This window comes from Diuraphis noxia, unplaced genomic scaffold, assembly GCF_037042655.1.
Source record: "Diuraphis noxia isolate RWA-SAM2 unplaced genomic scaffold, SU_Dnox_SAM2 contig0002, whole genome shotgun sequence".
NCBI lineage: Eukaryota > Metazoa > Arthropoda > Insecta > Hemiptera > Aphididae > Diuraphis > Diuraphis noxia.
In genome coordinates this window covers 38,898,379-38,919,798 of record NW_028301712.1, presented here as the reverse complement: position 1 = coordinate 38,919,798, position 21,420 = coordinate 38,898,379, and the positions used below count along the sequence as shown (strand labels likewise).

The window sequence follows — 21,420 nt, the reverse complement described above, 5'->3', positions numbered from 1 at the left end:
CAGTTGTAATATAGCCAACCATTGCGGAGTTTTTCTTTTTTTTCACTAATAAAAATTAACCAAAAACACAAATAATCAATTTGATTGAGATTTAATGTTATATATTATGTCATAATATATTATATAAATGTAAGTTTATTGTAAATAATGTAATATATAGGTAAATGTATATGCGTCCAAACGGTTATTGTTTTACAGACATTGTACATAATAATTTATATTAATACAATATCATTGTACTCGGCGCTCGAACACTAATCTGCACACACTACGACTTCCTTCCCTCGTTCTGAAAACTCCACCTATCGAATTTGTTTGAATAACAAGTCATCGTTCCCATTGGATATGGTACAAATACATTACGAATTCGAGTTTTTAGATATCGTGCGGTCAGATCAAAATTATTGCCAATATACTGCTAATCATATCACAATATGGATCTACACATAGTAATACTGCGGGTCAACTCTTGAATGTGATCGCGCGTATAGTGTTGCTTTATAATTTAAAACATCTTAATAATCATACCAAGCGAATTTTACGATTTTATCGCCATAAATTTGTTATATTTTATATATTGCTATTTATTGTTAATTTTATTTTAATAATAATTATGTCCACAATGATGACATTAAAATGTATAATAGATACCTATTATACCTGTTATTAGTCATTACTATAATATACATTTGAGTTTCACGCTTATAAGGGAACATATTTGTAGTAACTTATAAATTATTAATTTTAGTGTCATCTTTGTCATCTTAGTCATTAAAATCTGTTGACACTTGAACAGCATAATTATAATTATTTTTAATTGATTTATTGCGGACAATCTATATGTTCGTATATGACTTATTGACTATTGATCATTACTACAAGACTCGATGAGTGTATGGTGTTATCAAGAAATATGAATTCATAATTATAAACTTTGTTGAGTTTTGATTAAGCAAACGTTGTTATAAGTACATACATGCTTATTATGTAACGTGTATGAATTTTATTTTATTTACATAAAATATAGTTGAAATTGAAATTTAATCCATAGTATTTATCGAATATCATAATAATACTTAAAATCACACGACTATACGATCTTACTACTTAAAATTACTGTACTGAAAAAGATTTCATACTTGTTATTTAAACAAATTAATAATTATAAGAACAAGAACTCAATATTGTATGCCAGTTATACAGGCTATAAGTACATAGGTAAAATTTAAATTAATACACTCTGGGGAAACAGAATTAAGTTGTTGATAACCGTAGTCACATCTATGTATATAGAGTGTACTATTGAATTGGATTATTCATGTTAAATAAAAATTATTAAGACGTAATTTCGACATTTTTATCATTCAATTTTAAAAATCTTAGATGGTTTTGAATCATAATTATTATTTGATTTTAGTGGTGATTTTATACATATTTTAACAATATAATAACATGTGCTACAGATTTTAGTTAAAGCTCTTTAAGACTTATTCACACTTAAATTTCTGGCATTAAATATATTTATTAAAATACGTAACATAATAGAAAAAAAAATTTACAATAAAATTATATTTTTTAACTATTATTAATCAAACCAATATAAAATATAATAATATTGTATTATCCATTCAATCAAATTCATCAATTACAATAACAATATATAAAGTATAATAAATTACGTATGCTTTTTTTTACGTTTTTTAAATACCTAATTATATTAACAAAAACAATAATAATATAACGATGTTAACTAAAAATGATTTTCTATCGTAAGAGTAAGTATAGTATTTATTAATAAATAATTATTATTTTAATCGGTATTCTCATTGATTATACACTAGTTTTTTTCATTCCTAGTATAATGTTACGTAATATCGTTGAATAGGTTGCTAACTAGAAAACGTATTGTTTTTCCTTAACCCCGATATTATTGACTCATTATAGGTAATTGATTATAATATAAAATAATTATAATTTACGTTGAAATCACATGGATAACATTATTTTAAAATAAATCTACTTAAGTCAAATTATTTGTAATTATTGTATGAGTTTTAAATAGGTAAGCATAACGATTTAACGAATAATAATATTTTATCCTTAAATGGTTTGCTTTCATTGAAAAGAAATACATGATACAAACATTTTATTAAAATTTCATAAACAACGTCAAAATATTATCAAACAGTAAAGTTTATGCTAAATCAAAACAATTGTCTGTTTTCTTAACATTATATAAAATATTTTTAATTTGATGGGGCAGATATAAATGATTTTTATACACGAATAACAAAAAATTTTGAATGGAAAAAATTCTGATTAATTTTTAAACGTTTATTGTTTAATTTTATCATGAATAATCCAACTTGTTATTTAATTATTATTGTTGGAACCATGCTCGATATCTCTAAACATCAAATTAATCAACGTTGAATAGTCCAATAATTGTGTTATTATACTGATAAATTCAATTGAGTACAACAATAATTACGAATATTGACTTTGATGCTTACTTTTTTTAAATAATATTTAAAATTTACATTTATGACTAATTCATATCATTAGTTTTTGTGTTTGGTTATTTCAATTAAAGTGTATTCATATGAATCGTAGTAGGTAAATTATCAAGATTCAAGAGGAAATCAATTTAATAATGATAAGATAAAAAATCAAATGTAGTAGGAAATTAATTTTTCATATTAGCGTTAAAAAACGTTTATAGGATGTAGCACATTAATTTAAGTCAAAACGAAATCGAAATGCTTACTTATATTTTTTTATTTGAAAGTGCGTGTATAATTCAGAATGGAATCAAAACGAATTAATATCGGACAATATTTTGATTGATTCCAAAGCCAAAATAATTTGTTAAATATAATCACAACAATATTAACTAATCCTTAATGCTCTTACAATACTCTGAAGTAGGTTTGTAAATACATAAATAACTGACTAATTATTATTACGAATGTTCACATGAATTTTTCAATTATTATAATTCAATATATTCTGATATAATTTTTACTCACGATTTGTTTTGGAACCAATTGTTTTAAATTAAAAATATTGATTCTGTCCTCTTTCGAATCAGTGTACTAACTTAGTTAAACGGAGTTTTTGTACTTATGCATATTGATACTTGATAGACTCTTTTTTATTAGGGTCTCAATAATTATTATTTTCCTTGGTATTATTTTATTTTTATCAAACGTTCGTAATTTTATATAATATGTATAACGTGTAATCAAGTAGGTTAGATACTAATGACAAATAAAAAAAAATTGTAAGATAAGAGTGTTTTTATAAAATGAGTAATTGATTGCTAAATTGGAAACATTAATTCCACATTACGCTTTATGAAAATCAACTGTTGTTACGAAATTTGAACATTCTAATTGAATAACTCTAATTTATTGTGCCTATACATGGCTGTATTTACTTAAAAAGTTGTTACGTTGTAACTTACATACATTATATTAATACTCATCATACAAATTATAAATATCTTACAATAATTTAAATTTGTTTCCTCGCATGTACGAACTGTCCTATTATAATAATATGGTGTAGGTACACGTCGAGTACATTTTTTCAGTTTTGTCTGTAATCGGTAGACTTTTAGTACCTACGTTATACGATACCTGCAGATTATTGTAACGATGCGTTTTTAAATTACTTTGACAGTACTCACGCGTTAAACACAAATCCATATTAATTATTATATAATAAATATTGACGAGAACGTGAAACAACAGATTTATAAAAAAATATCAGATTCCCAATCCTAAATTTCTAAATTTTACTGTGTTTTAAAAATCTATAAATCAATTAAATTATGGTTCTCCATTTGATGAACAAGCAATTTCTTGAGAAGAGATCCAAAATTATTTATGTTAGGTAATTATATCCTATATAGTGTTGTTAAACATTATTACTAGACTTTTCATAAATATACCAAACCTAATTTATCACTTGATATGAATACTTAAATATAGTCAAGGGGGAGGGATGATACTGGAATGGCTAACATTTTTAATCCAAATCTAACATGCTTTTTCAAAAAAATAAGTCAGCGATAATTTGAAAACCTACCAAAAATCTGATTTTAATTTCTATATGAGTATTAAAGTATAGGTTTTAGATATGCCTAGTTACTTCAGTTAGGTACTTTGTACACTTAGATACTCTATAATACGATCTAGGACAAATGGACGTAGCCGTTTGGACGTGGCCATTTGGACGTGGCTGTATGGACGTGGGGACAATTGGACGTCAAAAAAAAATATATATATAAACCATATTTACATTATTAAATTAATAAGCTATTTATATTTGTACGTCAAAAATGAATATAAAATATTTAAACAAATAATTCATAATATCTAAAAAGTTATTGAATGTCAAACATAGTTTTTTATATTAATTATATTATCTACCTATCTTATTCTGTTGTTATATTAAAAAGTGGTCATCATCTTATTTTAATGTAATGAAATATTTTGTGCGATTCCGCGTAAAAATGATATTTTAATTCTATTGTTATAACTTTGAACAATTTTTAAAATACGTCTATCTGCGTCAATAATTTTTTTTAGTTTTTTGGTGGGACTCTCACCAGCTTCAAGTTGGTTATAAAATACATCTCGCCCAGCTTGTACTTTTCGTAAACAGTCGATGAAAGACCACAAACTAGGATGTTGAACTCCCATTTCGACATTTAGTCGTCTATTAGCTGCTTCGGCATGGTTGTTGGTCCTATCTTGACCATTCAAAACTCGTTGGTGTAAATTCCAAATGTGTGGTGGGAATAATGCTGTCCGACGACCTCTTCCGTTTCTATTAACCCTTCCAACATAATTGTCCTCGAACCAGTCAAGTAAAGGTTGTAAGCATTCTGGTAAGTCATCTCCTAATTGTTGCATAGTAGCATCTAGGTTTTCGATTGGGACAAATGAAAGAGCTACGACCATTTTTATAAATATTGAAAAATCAGCATCATTCTTATATCTTGAAGCAAAACCCATTTCGTTCATTTTTTTATGAAAGTTTTTTGTCAAATGATAATACAAACAACCGTGAATTTCAGCGTCAGGGTATTTTTTAAATTTAATTTATAATTAATTTTTTTTTTTGACGTCCAATTGTCTCCACGTCCAATTGTCTCCACGTCCAAACAGCCACGTCCAAACGGCTACGTCCATTTGTCCCTATTCTTCTATAATATTATAATTTTTTTCAATAACTTAATTGTAGATAACGTTAAATTTATATTTTCTTAAATATGAAATATATAATCGTCAGTTGAATGATGAGAGAAAGTGGCTATTTTTCGGTTTCAATAATACCATCAAATCGCAGATATCTACCTTTAATACCTATACGGTTATACCTATAAAATTGAATACATAACCTCACCAGCATACGAAACAATTGCTAAACGTGGAGCGAGCTATTCAAATCATTTTTACACGACCTCTCAACCCCGTACAAATTATATGATATTATAAAGAAAAATGTGTACTATAATTTCACCAGTATTATTGTTTATATTGCATTTAGGTGAGGCAACGTGCGAGATCGTTGACACCGCCACAAATCAGAAATACGAACAGCCGGTGGTTTAGGCCGACGGGCGGCGTTAATGGAGGAAGGGGAGGCTATGCAAACTACGGTGAGCATAATAATATACATACAGGCGTAACAAATCTGAGAAACTTTTGTGGTGGTAAAACGGGAAAATATGACGATGGCGACAACGACTATGATGGCGAGCAGCGTTTATTTCGGTCGTTTATCGAATACCACGACACCGCGGTCTGCCGCCGCTATTTTTAACATCCGCAGTGTACGGTGTCAACGGGTTACGCGCGCATTTCCACTCGCGAGTTCCGTTTCCTTTGACAAAATAAACCAGCGCACACGCACGCACACACATCGCATTGCCCTAATAATAATTAACGTTGGTTATTTACCGGTGTGCGTATACAAAATCATAGGGATACCTTTGGTAACGCGTGACGCTCAAACAGCTGCAGCGACCGGAAGGAAATGGTGTACTCCGATATCGGTACTGAGAGCAACATACAACTCTTGCGGGACCGATGGACGCAAAGACGTGGGACTACGACCCGTACTACCGCAGACTTCCTGTTGTACTTGTGCGAACACCAAAGTACACGTTATACCTATCAATATACCTTACCTATACACATAACGATGACTAAATAATAATAATATTTTAATAATGACTGCTTTTTCCATTATATGTTATAACATAATATTACAACTGGACGCGTCAATACGACGTTTTACGCGAATATAATATAATATTGACCACGTTTTACTCCGAATTCGTTTCGATACTATGATTTCATTATTATTATTCGGTTTCCATTCGTTTTCCAGAAGTTCCGGGACCCGTGCGCAGCAAACCGACGGTGACGGACCGGACCAACAAACGGATATCGTTGCAGTGGGACAGATCGGAAAAACCGGAAACCATACTCGTGTACAGGGTGGAAACACGATCGGCTGATGAAGAATGCTGGCGACAGGTACGAAGTGTCTGATTTTTTTTATATGATGATTCCGATATCATTACAAGGGCTGACGATTTCTAGTAGGTTCTTAAAAATGTATACAAACACATAAATAAATTGATATATATAAAAGAATGAACTTAATATAATTATGAATTCAAAAACATAAAATACGAGTTTGAAACATACTCTAAAAAAGTAATGTATAAAATATTATACCTAGATGAAAATATTAACACGATAAAAAAAATTTAGCTTAGTAAAAACTTAAAAATGTATTGATTTTGTGAACTAGTTTATGAAGCTTATTCTTACTCGCTTTATAGTATTATCAGTCACAACCCATATTTAACAAATAGTTCTAGTCGATAATATTAATTTTAATTATCATATTACATAAGTACCTACATGTCATTAGGATGTGCAGTATATTTCTTAATAATTATGAACAAATGCATTTTTATATACAAAATACAATTTTAAATAACTTCTTTCTATTATTAAACATATTTATGTATAACTAAAATTTATTTACAATATTTACAAATTAACATGAAATACTAGAAGTCTTGTTCTCAGTCCTAATTATTTTACATTGCTTACTCCATAAAAATTAAGGATAAGAAGCTAAATTCTCTGAATATATTTAAAACCTATGTAATAATAAATTGATGAAAAATCTACATTTAATCTGAAAATATGGTCATTTAAAGTAGTAAAGTCATCAACAATAACTTTTTACGATTATTAAAATTAAAATTTGATATATTTCACTTATATTGATTTCAACAAATAACTATTTTAAAAAATTCTAGTTTTATTTAATTTTGTAAAAATAATAACCGCCTTTGAAATATTTATATTATTTTATGTAATTATTGTATTTTGTATAACGTAATTATTATTTTTTTCCTAACTATTTATATGTTATTCGTAATCGATAACCGACAGAATCAACATAGTATACAAATTTCCGGCAGAATTGATATAAAAATGTCAAAATCTATGAAACCCCGTGTGTAGCTAAACCCCAAAAACTCTCACTCAGATTTAAACTTATTTACGAACACGTTTCTTTATCATATCCACGTGTGATGAACAATGCAGGTGGGTATGACTCCAACAAACACCATAGATGTGTACAACCTGAAACCAGGTTCCCGGTACCAGTTTCGCGTAACAGCCCGCAACAGGTTTGGATGGAGCCAGCCAGTGGCTAGCGAAGAGTACGTGGAAGTATTCGAGCCGAAGTGTCTACCGGAATTCCATCAACCATTGCCTGGAGAAACACGGGTTTTACTGCGACACAGTGCAACTTTACAGTGTCACGTAAGAATTACAAATTTTCGTTACTATAATAAAATTAAATAGTAAGTAAATAATATTAACAAAACAAAAATTAACAAGTAGAATAGCTCAGCGACATATTTAAAAGTATCTTGGGGAGGAGGGGAAGACAGACAATAAATTCAAATTATACATAATAATTATAACATTTATAACTAGTATTTGTCATCACGAAATAATGTTATAGTTTATAATCAAAAAATCAAATTCCGCGTTTTTGATAGAATCAAAACATTCAATTGGTATAAGAGACTGTAATACTACTAATACTCTTAGTAAAAACAATTAGGTATAAAATACGGTGGTTGTGCCCTCCTTAAAAATGTATTTGGAATAGTATGAAAGTCGGCTTTATAAGTTCTAATGACCACGTGCATAAGTACTCGTAATTTTCTGAACCTCAATTTTATTATTGTTGATTGACGCTTTGACTAGTTCCTACATAATAAATAATAATATTTTAATAAGAATGTATTCATAATGATTTGCATTTTTTTGTACGCATGTTATTATTATTATTATTATTATTGTCACCGCGAACAAATTTACTTTTCTTTATTTTTACCACCGTGCTGGTAATATTTGTGTACAGTAAAATAACACTATAGCATGGTGGGTGTATAATATGATGGCACGGAATATTTTAACGTCAGCCATCCGAAACGCTTAAACGTGGTTGGCACAACTTAAAGAGAAATTTCGATTTTCAGTCTGTTGCTCTCTCGTGAATTCAACTCAACAATAATTATGTTGGAAAATTATAATCAATTAGAACAATAATTACATCAAGTACTATGGTGGTTGGTGATAGTATAATTAGTATTCTGAAGTGATATAATGATATAAAATTTAAATTACAATCAATCTCATTCAACATCGTTGATTGATAGAGTACCGAAAGGTCTAAAAATATCTAACAATTTTTCCGAGTTAAACATACCAATTAACAATTTATAACAATGCATAGAATATTTTTCATGTATGTTGAAAAGTATATCCATATACTTTTTTTTACTTAAAATATATTTGAAATTATTTTGCGAATTTAAAGGTGTAAAGCTGTAGACCTAAACTCCTCTAGTTTTGTTCGTATCTTGGTTATAAAGGGCTCGGAAGTTGATGACCTTTAAAACAATAAAAATGACCCCCCAAAAAAACGCAAATATGATATAAAAATGGCAAAAAATGACCTAAAAAAATTACAAATATTTGTTTTATATTATTAAAAATACATTTTTTTTAAATATTTTACTCTATTTTACTATAAAATTCAAAATATGACATAAAAAATGTCCTTTAAATAGGAAAATAAATTTATAAAAATATTTGTTTTATAAATTTATCAATGCTTACAAATTATTTAAAAATCAAAATCATTACATTTACAATTAGAGCGTATTTTATGTTATTGAAAGCAAATGAACGACGATTATCTGTTAATAAATATTTATATTTGGAAAAACTGCATAGGTAAACTAAAATGGGATAGGTACTAATCTTAGTCTGTAGTAATTTCCAAGTTTTAAGTTATCGGCATAATGGTCGACAAGAAACGATAAGAAATGAACTAATGTGAAATCAGTAAAAATGACTAAAAATGTGAGAAAATAACCTAAAAATGTCAAAAAATGACTTAAAAAGTAATAAACACCAAAAAATGCAAAATAAAAATTAGTTATTCAGATTCACATGCTTATTAAACAGATTTGTGGTCAGGAGAGGATCGTCTAATAAGTTCCAAAAAAAAAAAAAAATGCATCAACTTCCGAGCCCTACGGAGTGAGTGAGTTATAATTTACTTTAGTTTATGGGAAAATCAGTATTGACCGTGTACTAATATTGTACCGCTTTATGACCCGATTCAATCAAAATGGGTGTCAACATGTTCAAATCATGTTGGGTATTAATATGAGTTATTTTACTTATTAAACTTTTCTGATATCTCTATAACTTTCAATTTTCATCAAAATCTATGGATTAATTTTTGAGTCTATACCCTTGTACGCTTCAAACATAAAGACAAAAATATAATGCATTTTGCTGAAAATTTGAATAACAATAAATTAAGTAATATTTTATTTTATTTAAAAAAATAAATACATTGCACCTAACCTAACCAATGGCAATCATATACATAAACAAAACAAAATAAAACAATATTTGAACGGCATGAACAAAAACAAAATTTATAGTAAGCAGCCATTTAGCTCCTCCAGTGGCAAAAATAATAAAATTTAAAAACCTCTGAATTTCGAGGAATCTATTGATCATTAATTTTATTAAAATTATTCCAGTCGTTTCTGGAATTAGCCGTTAAAATAAAAATTTTGCATGCTGGTATATTTAAATTTCCTCTGCAGGGAAAAATGTGATATCATAGATATGTTTTGGGGTATTACACAGTTGAAAAATATCTAGTAGCACGCTACATATTGTAAGAAATTTAATGAATTAAGAATATTATTATATAACTATATTGCTATTATGCAATTTTAATATTTATGTGTCTATTACAATAGGTAAACAAAGCGTTACGCAAAATTGGTTTGAAAAATAGTCTATAATAGAATGCTAAAATTTGTTAGGCATTTAATAAATTGTTAATTGTTAATTAAAAATTTATTATAAATTTAAATTTTAAAAAAGCGTTACGCAAAACTATCGGTAAAAAAAAAGTTGTACCAGCCCAAAAACATATAATATGTATGTAACTATGTAATAACAAAGTAATTTAAAATTGGTATATTATATTATATAATATATACTTTGGTAGTAGCCACTATACAGCAAATACTGAAATAATTTTCGAAATAAAGTTGTTTTTAATTTTCTCTTGTTTAAATAAAATAAGATATTGAATATGTACCTTTTTATACATATAAAATCTATTATATAAAAGCAACAAAAAAACATGCATCTATTTTTAACTTAAAATACAACAGTAACTTTGTGAGTGATATGTTAACAAGTTAACTGACAATCGAAATGGATATCTGACAGGTTCGAGGTGTCCCGGAGCCACAGGTGAGGTGGTTTAAAGACGGTGAACCTTTGCTGGCGTCGGACAGACACGTAGTCAGTCGCACGGATGCAGGAAAGTGCATGCTGACGATCGATGATGTAGCGGACGGCGATGAGGGTCGCTACTCTTGTGAAGCCGTAAACGACCAGGGAAGGGTGTGCACATTGACAGTTGTCCAAGTGATAGCCAACCGCAGGATTGTGGAGGCGGAACGGAGGCTTCAAGGGTGAGTACTATACGATACGCAATATAAAGTATTATTCAATTTTACTTTTTCCAAAATCCTGAGATTTTATTTTTTGGCGATATAAAGCAATGCATTGCAATTATATAATTCAATTCTTGTAACAGATAGATATTTCAAGCTTTTACTATGCATTTAAAGAATTATGGTTACATATTAATGTGTATTTCTATAGGAATATTATAAGAGTGAGTATTTAGTGTAAAATTAGGATTTTACACTAGGTAAATAATAGTTCAAATTTTGTTTTCAAAATATTTATTTAAAGGTTTGACTAAGAAATGACTCATCATCTAACCATCTGAAAAACTGAAATATTAAAAACAAAGGATGAGTTAGGTCGTCATTTAAGGAATAGATATTTTATATATATATATATTTTTTTTTTTTAATTATTAATCAATCACTTGAATGCATGCATAATTAAAATTTCACAGTTAAAGTTTAATATTTGCTTCCTATAAAATTATGATGTTCAAATAGTTATATAATATACGTTAGTACCTATATCTACATTACACAATGACATGTTTTGATAACATATAAAAACAAAACGATGCATGTAGTATGCACACTTGACTCACCAAATAGTTGTTTGAATTCCCTCTAGAAATATTATTTATCTTAGAGGGTTATTATTATGTGTATTTGTTAAAATTATTAATGAATACAATCCAATTGAAACTCATTATTTTTTTTTTATCACCGTCACGCGTCGTTTATGAAATCAATGCGCTACGGGCGCTACGGCTGAATATACAAAAGTTGAATATAATATCATTATATTGTTAACGTGTTGAAACGAAAAGTTAAAGTCTTCACGAAAATCATGTGCCCTTTGATATGTCAAAAAGATTCGGTACGTAGCAACAAACATAAAAACGATACTATAGATGATTTGAGCGCAAGGCCGAAAAATTGGTTAATTCTTATATATTATAATTATAGTAGGTACATAATATTTATTGCAGCCAGCTGTATTAGATAATATTTGTACGTGGAATACTTTGGGCACCACATTTGAAATTTAATCACAGTTTTTTGAATATATACAAACTGTTTGTAATCAACAAATACTATTTGGTCAAATAATACTGACCGAGAATTCGTTTTGGCAGCTATCGTCTTATTTGTTCTCGTGGAATATATTTGGTAATCGCTAAATCTATAAATGTGTATACACTTCATTCAGCTTTTTAAAATATTTGATTATGTGATAACTTATTGCAGTCTCCATCTGTTTTGTAGTTGCATATTTCGTCGTTTTAATTCTCGCGATTGATATTATTTACTAAATATCTAGTATACCTAATATACATTTTTTTTTTTTTTTGTTGTTAGACGTAAGTATATTTTTATGTATTTATGTATGAATAATGAATATTTCTGTACCAGAGATACACAAAAAATATTATCTCAGTAGTTGAAAAATTCTTTTGATTTAATAATTGAGCGAATATATTTCAATTAGAGGCTTATGAGTGCGTATCCCAAGTTTATGTTTGTTAAGTAATCAATCATACTTAGAAAATATTTAACGATAAAATTAAAACTGTTATTGCAGTTATTGGTTAAAAGATAAAAACTAAAGTTATTAATCTTGTGACGTACCTATTTGTTTATGGACATATACATATCGGGCTTTAATATTGATTGTTGTAGGTGTCTAATGAAAAACAGCGTCTTTAAAGAATCAGCGCCGGTGTTCACTAAACATCTAACCGATCGCAGAGTGGATATCAACTCTACGGTCCGATTGTCGTGTCAAGTAAATGGTTTGCCTGTACCGTTGGTTTTGTGGTACAAAGATGGTCAGCCAATAGACTTAGAGAGTACGAAAATTTCTTTTTTTATATTAAAAATTTGTGTATTTCCCACGCAAATAGTATTATACATAGGTAAAAAAAAATCTAATCCGTCCAAAATATAGAACATCGTAAAATCGTGTTGTGGTGACATCAGCACGGTATCTAGTATATTATATTATAATTATTTTATTTATTTATTTTTTGAAAATTAATATGATCTCCTAATTTTAGAGCCGCTCAATTAGCATATTGACGGTCATGACTGCTATAGCATTATAACAATTTCCGTCACTTTGAATTGGCTAATGCAATGATAATTGATATGACATCATTCAAGGCATTCTGTGACTTAAAAATCATGATTGTTATAGCATGGTGCAGTGGCCGTTAATATTTTTAAATAATATATAATATGATGAAATGGCTGCATTTTATTTTCCCAGATGGCACAGACGGCCACAGAAAACCACCGGTCAGGGACGACTCGGACGACTTCTACACGCTGGAGTTGACTGGAGTCAAGTACGATGACAGCGGTGCTTATGCAGCGGTAGCATCCAACACGATCGGGAAGGCGTCCTCGAGGTGCGTGCTTGAAGTGTTCAACAAGAACCGTACCGATCCAGCGGTACCAGCGTTTGTTTTCAGCCTCCCTCCGACCATTGAAGCTGTGGATTCGATCGTTTTGAGCGCACAAATCGACGCCTACCGTCCCGCCAAAGTCGAATGGTGAGAATCCGTTCTGATAAGAACGTTTTTTAGGCACCAGCATTTAAGTCTAATAAAGGTAGTATTTAGGTTTGTAATATTCTCGATCAAGACTATAGGATAGTACAATGTGCGACTAATAGCTGGTAATCACCGATTATTGGACGATTTATGGTCGGAAACAAAATTATCTACTAAACTCTTTAAACTATAACCAGTTAATTAAAGTAAAATAAAATTAGATAAAAAAAATAGAATTTGTAATTATTTGCATAGGATTATAGAGTAAATAGTATGTACAATTTAGTGAATCTAGTGATAATCATATATCATAATAAAAATAATATATAAATATATAATAATGAATATTTATATGTATGAAGTACACATATACCTAACCTAATATTTTAATTTGCTTTTAGATTATTAAATTCCGATATTTATTCATTATAATATGTATATAATATATTTTAAATTGTATTGTTTATTTATTTTTATTATTATTTATTTAATAAATTAGATATTATATTATAACTTTTTCTCTTGGGTATTTTGCATTATTGACTTCGTGAAAAAATTGGGGAATCCTAAGTTCCTACACGAGAGTAACAGGTAGACAATTACATACGTTAATTCCTACATATGTGATGTGTATGTTTCTACACGAAAAAAAAGGTCCCTATGTTAGTTCCTACACTATGGAAGACAGGTGCATGTGTAGTTCTTACACGTTAAAAAAAGGTACACGTGTATGTTTCTACACTACGTATATTATAAGTTGTCAATCTACGTCTATAAAATACTGTCATATATTTTAACTTTTTATTCTATATTAAATATAAGTAATGCATTTTATATAATAATAATTCATAATTGTAAGAACATAATAGTGTAGAGTAAGTGATGAAATAATGTAATCGCACTCGTTTATATTTTTTTTTTTTACAATTATGAATTATTATTGTATTACATTTATTATTTTTTTAAATTATTGAATTGATAATATTTATTAGGTAAATTATAATATATTATATATTATATAGAATAAAGGGTTAAAATGTATGACAATATTATAATATGATATAACTGATATTAGATTGATAACTTATAATATACATCGTGTAGGAATTTACACCTGTACCTTTTTTTACTGTGTAGGAACTTACACATGTACCTGCTTTTTACTGTGTAGGAACTTATATATGTACCTTATTATATCGTGCAGGAACCAATATATGTATTTTGTTTACCTGCTGGGTCTTGTCTCATGTAAGAACTTACATTCGACCAACAAATTGATAGACCGACTGTTGTATAATTGAAATGAATTTTTTTTACATCACACACATATGGCGTGCATACAACATGTTTATACGTTTGTATAGTATAGAGGATAAACATTAATAAAATATAAATTTGTAGGTTATTATTGAGTTATATTATATTTTTAATGAAACGCCTAACCTATCTGACGTTTATACATAATCCCAAACATATTTGTTTGATTTTTATCTACAGGTTCAAAGACGGAATTCAATTAAGAAATGGACGGAGAGTTGACATAATTACTGATCATGATGGAAACCTAGAACTGAGGATAGCGTGTGTAACAAACCGGGATTCGGGTACTTATAAGTTGAGAGTGTCTAATGACACAGGCACAGTAGAGAGTCGTTGCGATGTAAATGTGGTAGAACGTGAACACAAAGACATGGGGATGGAACAGATATCTTTGATTAATCATTTGTAAGTAAAATATAATATTATTCACATACATCGCAATGTGTAGAAATTATTCTCTGGGATACATGGAATATTTCATTGTGTACGATGTACCCATATCAATTCAAATTGTAATTCGTCGATAGACTGCAATTGTATTTTATTTATATTTGATACAATACAATATACAAATGATTAGCCAATTCTTTATACGTATTTAAAAAGTGAGATCTGCTAAAACAATGTTGGATAAATGATAATATTTGACTATTAGTTTTAAAATCGTGCCAATTCATATATAATGGTTTTCATTTTTTGTTATAGGGCTTTGGTTCGTTGATTTTAAATAAATAAATAATTTAACTTTTAGCAAAATTATATCAATTGATAAAAAAAATCAATCACATATACTATATTTTTTTTATAAATCTAACTCAAATGTTAATCGTATTGAACACACTGTCACATTAATGTTATGATTTTTACGATATTATATACACATATCAATAACAATGTTATTCCTCGAATAGATATTCAAAGAAACCAAAGTTCGTCGTAAAACCAAAATTTCAAGAGGTCGAAGAAGGCCAAGAAGTGATCATCGATTCAGAAATAGTGGGTGATCCATTACCGAAGATCACATGGCTCAGGGATGGTTTAAAGGTAAGATTTATTATTATAAATTAATATTATTTGTTTACTTGTAATATTATATACTTTTAAGTTTAATCATTTTAATGAGAAATGATTTTATACATTTTTATCATTTTTATCATTCATAATATTTATGAATACATTTTGGCTTTGAAATCAGTGGATTATTCGCATTTCTTGACTGTATATTTTATTTTAGATAAAATATTCTAAATGAATATACCTAATTAGAGAAAGGATGTTGATGGCTTTAGAATTTTTTTCTTTGATTCAATACAATAATATCTTTACTATGAATTTTTCTCATGCTCCATTGATTTAGAATATTCTAATTTTGTACACATATCTAACCATTTTTTTGTTTTTAAGGTAATTGTTTTCTTAAATATTTCACATAATTATTTCATATTTCAGATAATTTTTTGTAGTTTTCATAGAATGTAGAAGCATTTTTCTCAAACTTTAAATTTCATGAAAAATTTATATTATATTCATAAAAAATATTTTATAATATTATTTTTGTAGAGTTTTTTGTTGTATTTTAATTTATCATGTACCGATAATATTTACCGTTTGACTGTTACACCTTATAAATTTATAAAACATCAAGTACTTTGTCACACATACGCATGCTTATCGAACATTACGCTTATCGAGTGTAATATTTATAAATTACATATAGTAAATTCGATAAAAATGATTAAATTGACATGGGCGTATTAATTGCAGTAAAAAGAACTAAGTTTATTATCAAATAAACATTAATTAAGATTAACTGATTGACGTCGTCGTCTTTTGTTCGAAAATATCAGACACATTTTAATTGTACACTGCAACAGCATAACATGGATATTATTTAGAATATTTGTAATATAATTTATTTTTATTTCTATTTTACTTTTTAATAATTGTTTAAAATGCTTAAATTTAATTGTATGATATTGTCTATTAAATATATGTGTATATTTTAAATTCCTGACACCCATTATCACACCAATATCTCAAATAAAAAACATTATTTTTAAATTCAATTTTTTCACTTACTTAAGTAGAATTTTTTGGTCATTCATTAAATTCATTTTTTGGAGTTGTTAGGGCATTTTCGCATAGGGTATTTTTATATGTGTTTTAGATCATCAGCATCATATCTCTACATTATAACATATAATATATTACATTATTTACAGACATAGGTATTTTATATTATATTTTATAATTGTTCAACGCATTTTAAGAGTAGATTGTGCATACTTGCTAAACTGCTAAAGTGACTTGTAAAATTACTGAAGTAGTGTTTACATTTATTTATACACGTATGACTCATATGATATATATTATAACGTATGTTGTTTATACTTTAATATGCCGTGCAGTAGTGGTCTTAAAACAGTAGGTCACGTAATATTCAGAATTAGGTCACGATATACTTCTTTAAAAATGTTTGAAAAAAGAATATAGTTAACAATTTTAAGTATATTTCATTTAATTTTACAAAGGGGATTAAATTAACATTAATATACAGTTTATAATACTAAATTAATTAAAAATAAAATAAATAAAACAATATTTTTTATCAATAAACTTATTTTTTAACATTATGGATCATAAATTATAAATAATAACTACGAGTCTCGAGACTTTAATAAGATCAAGACCACATAATATTAAGTAAACCTTATATGTTAACGTACGTCATATAGCTCGGTGCGGATTAAGAGTATTGATTTCCGAGACTTTGGTACTTTTTATATTAATTGATTCTCAAGTTAATTCATGGGAGCGGCTAAATTGATTTCCAGAATACATAATATGTATTATAGTCTATTACTGAGATTTAACCTGTTAACTTTACCCATCAGGGATCACCACGGGAAGGTTCATTGGAAAGTCTTCCAAATGTTTTTTCTTTATTTATTAAATGTGGTAATCATCATATTTTATATCATTATTATAAAATCACTATTCAAAAGTATGTTAAGCTTTTTGATTTAGTTCTTAAATGTTAACAATCATTGCCATTCAATAATATCGTTGTATTTTGGTCATACATGTGTACAATTCCCTCGAAAATATTTCTTTTTAGTTTTTACCAATTTTTCACTTATGTATAACAAAAAGATTATCGATTCTTGCTGCATCATGTCAGATCTCAGATGTCTTTGAAAAAAAATTGTATCGTACTATCGTTACCTCCCAATCTAATAATTGGACTGACTCCGCGAGAAAAATCAAAAAAAAAAAAAAAAAAATCGTTTTATTAAAATCGATTCCCAGCTCAACATTATCCTCGGGCTTTTAAGCATGTTGAACTCGTTTTCGTGAGTGTACAGGGAAAAACGCTAGACCACAAACGAAATATCCTTTTCTGGCAAAACATATAATATAGTCGTATATATTATATTGTTACTGACGTCGGCTAACGGTTTATACATCGGTAACTAGGTATACGCATATTATAATATGCACTCGCATACTGTATTATGATATTATATATTATTATGCGACTTTCTGTGGACCATTAGACAGAGTCATGTTTTCCCGCGGCACCGAAGAGACCCTAAGTGAGCATTGTTGTTTGCCGCCGTCGCCGATGTTGCTATCGTATTGGCGTATTATAGTACCGTGCGAGCCGCGGTCAAGACGTGATATTATAATACCTGCAGCTAATAATAATAATAATACTTACCTATTACGTGCTTCATTAGATTATTAGGAATATATTATACGCTTCGTTTCGATGGCGATTGTGCGGTTCTCCGTAGGGAACGCACGAAATCACAAATGAAAATAATATGTGCGGCTCGCGCTGAAAGCTACGTCTCCCCTCGTCGACGACCAGCCGCACACAATTACCCGGGTAATATATTGTTAATTGGGCCCATATTTGGAACCAAAGCTATATATTATTATTACCATTATGATAATTATCATTATTGCGAAACCAGACTTCTGACCCGAGGTATATAGGTATAATATTTATACAATAATTTAATATAATAATATTACCTATTTTAATACAATATATGTTTATATGTATTATATATATATACAGTAGTCGTGGTCGGTATATCAAATATAGGATATGCCGCGGTCGTCGAGAACAAAGACTGTCAAAACGAAATGATTTTGTGGTATAGTTGGTAAATGTCGCAAAAGCCGTCAGTCGCAGGTACATGTGTATTTAAGTAAGTCTGCACGTGACATGACTTACGCGTATAAATATGTTATTATAATATTATTATACTTATCGAGGCGATATCGTGCGTGGAAACATAAACAGAATATCATTTAAGATTGAATTCCAGCGACAATAATACAGACGATAAGAGCTCATAATATATTGTTGTGCAACGCGTACCTACTACCTATATTATAACGCTGCTGTATACTGCAGTATATGAATTCATTGGAAAGTAACCCCAGTTCATGATGACGTAGTACCTACGAATATTTTATTATCGTTTTTAAAGGAAATTTAATATTTATGCGTCAATGTTTACCCCAATTTACTAAAAATCAATAAAAAATAATACGTTTTGTAACTTTCCTTTATCGATCAATTGTTTGCGTGTCCATTATATTATTCACTCAACTTATTCGCACTATTTATAGGTATTAACTATAGTCTATAATGTATTATTATTATCAAGTAATTGACTATTATTTTTGAATCCCATTAAGTTCGTTTCAAGTCTCAATACAATACTGGTTTTGACTTTTTTAAAGTAGAATCATTTGTGTGGCATATTATATATTATATTATAATAGTATTAAATTAATACAAATTATTACCCATCAATTATAAGATGATTGAATAATTAAAGTAATCATCTCCATCCAATAATATTTAAATTATTAAAAACTAATAAATAAAATAAAGTTATTCTTGTCAAAGATCGTTGATGTATAAATTTAATTCTATGAAAACATTCTGTGATAATAAAATAATAATCGAAAGCATTCCGGAAACATAGTAAAATATTTTATTCATCTTTGGAAAAATGTATATGTATTATAAATTTAGTGTATACCTACATAATATTCTTTTTTTTTTAAATACGATCGAATTCAGCACGCAGAGGTAAAAACTAAAAACTATTATAGGTATGTGATATCCTTGTAGGGAAAAGAGTCTATGACAATTGCGCACGTCATTTTGCTTAAAGAACAAAACAAATGTAGACAATCCTATAGCTATATAATATATTAAAGTGTCATGAATTGACGTTCATTGTATATACAGAGTGATGGTTAAACATACGCCTTATTCAAATTTTTCAGTTTTAAATTGTTATACCATTTAAATCTTAGAAGTACAAACATCATTATTTCAAATGCGAACAGTTTTTTTTTTAAATTTTGATACACCTACCGACTTACCTAACGCATATAATATCTTGATTAAAATTATATCTTGTAGTTTCTGAACTTTATTTTAATTAATATATTTTAATTTTACATAAAATATAAATAAGATGTTATATATATCTAATAATATATGTGTTTGGTTAGCAGTTGCACAAATAATCGCTAAACATTTAATGAGTAAGCTGACGACGAACTTGAACATGATTTAGTGACCAATTGTTAGTATTTTAAATTTTAATGAGACATTAACTAAATACATTTTTATCAATCTAACATTAATCCAGTGTTAAATATTTCACGTTAATTATTATGTACTAATATTAGTATTACAATGATATATTCTTAGAACACTAAATTCAATATCTGAAAAACTATTTGTTTGAATTATGTTCATTAGGCTTCATCTAAGTATTACTTAATTTATAAACTTTTTAAGAAGCTTAAGAATAGACAGTAAATAAAAGGTTCTCTATCTCTCATTTGAAAAAAAATATATTTGTATTACCACATAATACCCATTAAATGGCATAAAAAGTTTTTCTTTTTTAAATAATGTTTTCTTATAAGGGTGAGAATAAATAAGATAATAAAAAAATTAGAATTTTAATGAATTCATAATGAGGGAAAATATGACAATTGTGTTTAGTGAAACACCCTGTATGTATGTATTGTGTAATATACACATTTTGTTATTGCATATGCGTGCACCAAAAAGAAGGCGCCATACGGTCGCTGAACGACTGGACGGATGTAAAACATTCCAATATATGTACATTCAAATGGCGAAAAAAAAATTGAACGTCGCTTGATTAAATTCTATATAACAAAACAATACAAGACCACAAGACGTAATAACGATAAAACAATAAAAAAAAGTTAATACATTGCATGTGTAAATCGATTATATTTATTGTTTAATATTATATATAGTTATACCTGAGTACTTAATATATACAAGAGTGCACGCGCGCACGTCTTTATAATATAACAATAAATTAATTGTCGCGT

General features: G+C 28.2%; 2 protein-coding genes across 10 annotated transcripts in view; one reads left to right on the top strand and one right to left on the bottom strand.

The window, feature by feature from the left end:
* The window catches only part of LOC107168450 (uncharacterized), a 104,956-nt gene that overhangs the window by 38,339 nt on the left and 45,197 nt on the right, over positions 1-21,420 (top strand). For 7 of the 9 annotated variants that reach the window (XR_016190161.1, XM_089218848.1, XM_089218849.1 and 4 more), the window contains 8 exons: positions 5,560-5,671; positions 6,406-6,554; positions 7,647-7,868; positions 10,887-11,134; positions 12,815-12,984; positions 13,404-13,689; positions 15,187-15,414; positions 15,921-16,053. Coding sequence is in view for 8 of the 9 variants with exons in the window: in XM_089218848.1 (XP_089074974.1) it covers positions 5,560-5,671; positions 6,406-6,554; positions 7,647-7,868; positions 10,887-11,134; positions 12,815-12,984; positions 13,404-13,689; positions 15,187-15,414; positions 15,921-16,053 (1,548 nt within the window). In the remaining variant the exon portion in view is untranslated. Of the gene's footprint in view, positions 1-5,559; positions 5,672-6,405; positions 6,555-7,646; positions 7,869-10,886; positions 11,135-12,814; positions 12,985-13,403; positions 13,690-15,186; positions 15,415-15,920; positions 16,054-16,458; positions 17,071-21,420 lie in introns of those variants that run through there. The other 2 variants (XM_089218852.1, XM_089218845.1) reach the window with 2 other exon arrangements.
* On the bottom strand, positions 4,482-5,075 carry LOC149058429 (uncharacterized). Its single transcript, XM_089221326.1, has one exon. It carries the CDS (start codon positions 5,031-5,033, stop codon positions 4,482-4,484), a length of 552 nt encoding a protein of 183 aa, XP_089077452.1. The 5' UTR covers positions 5,034-5,075.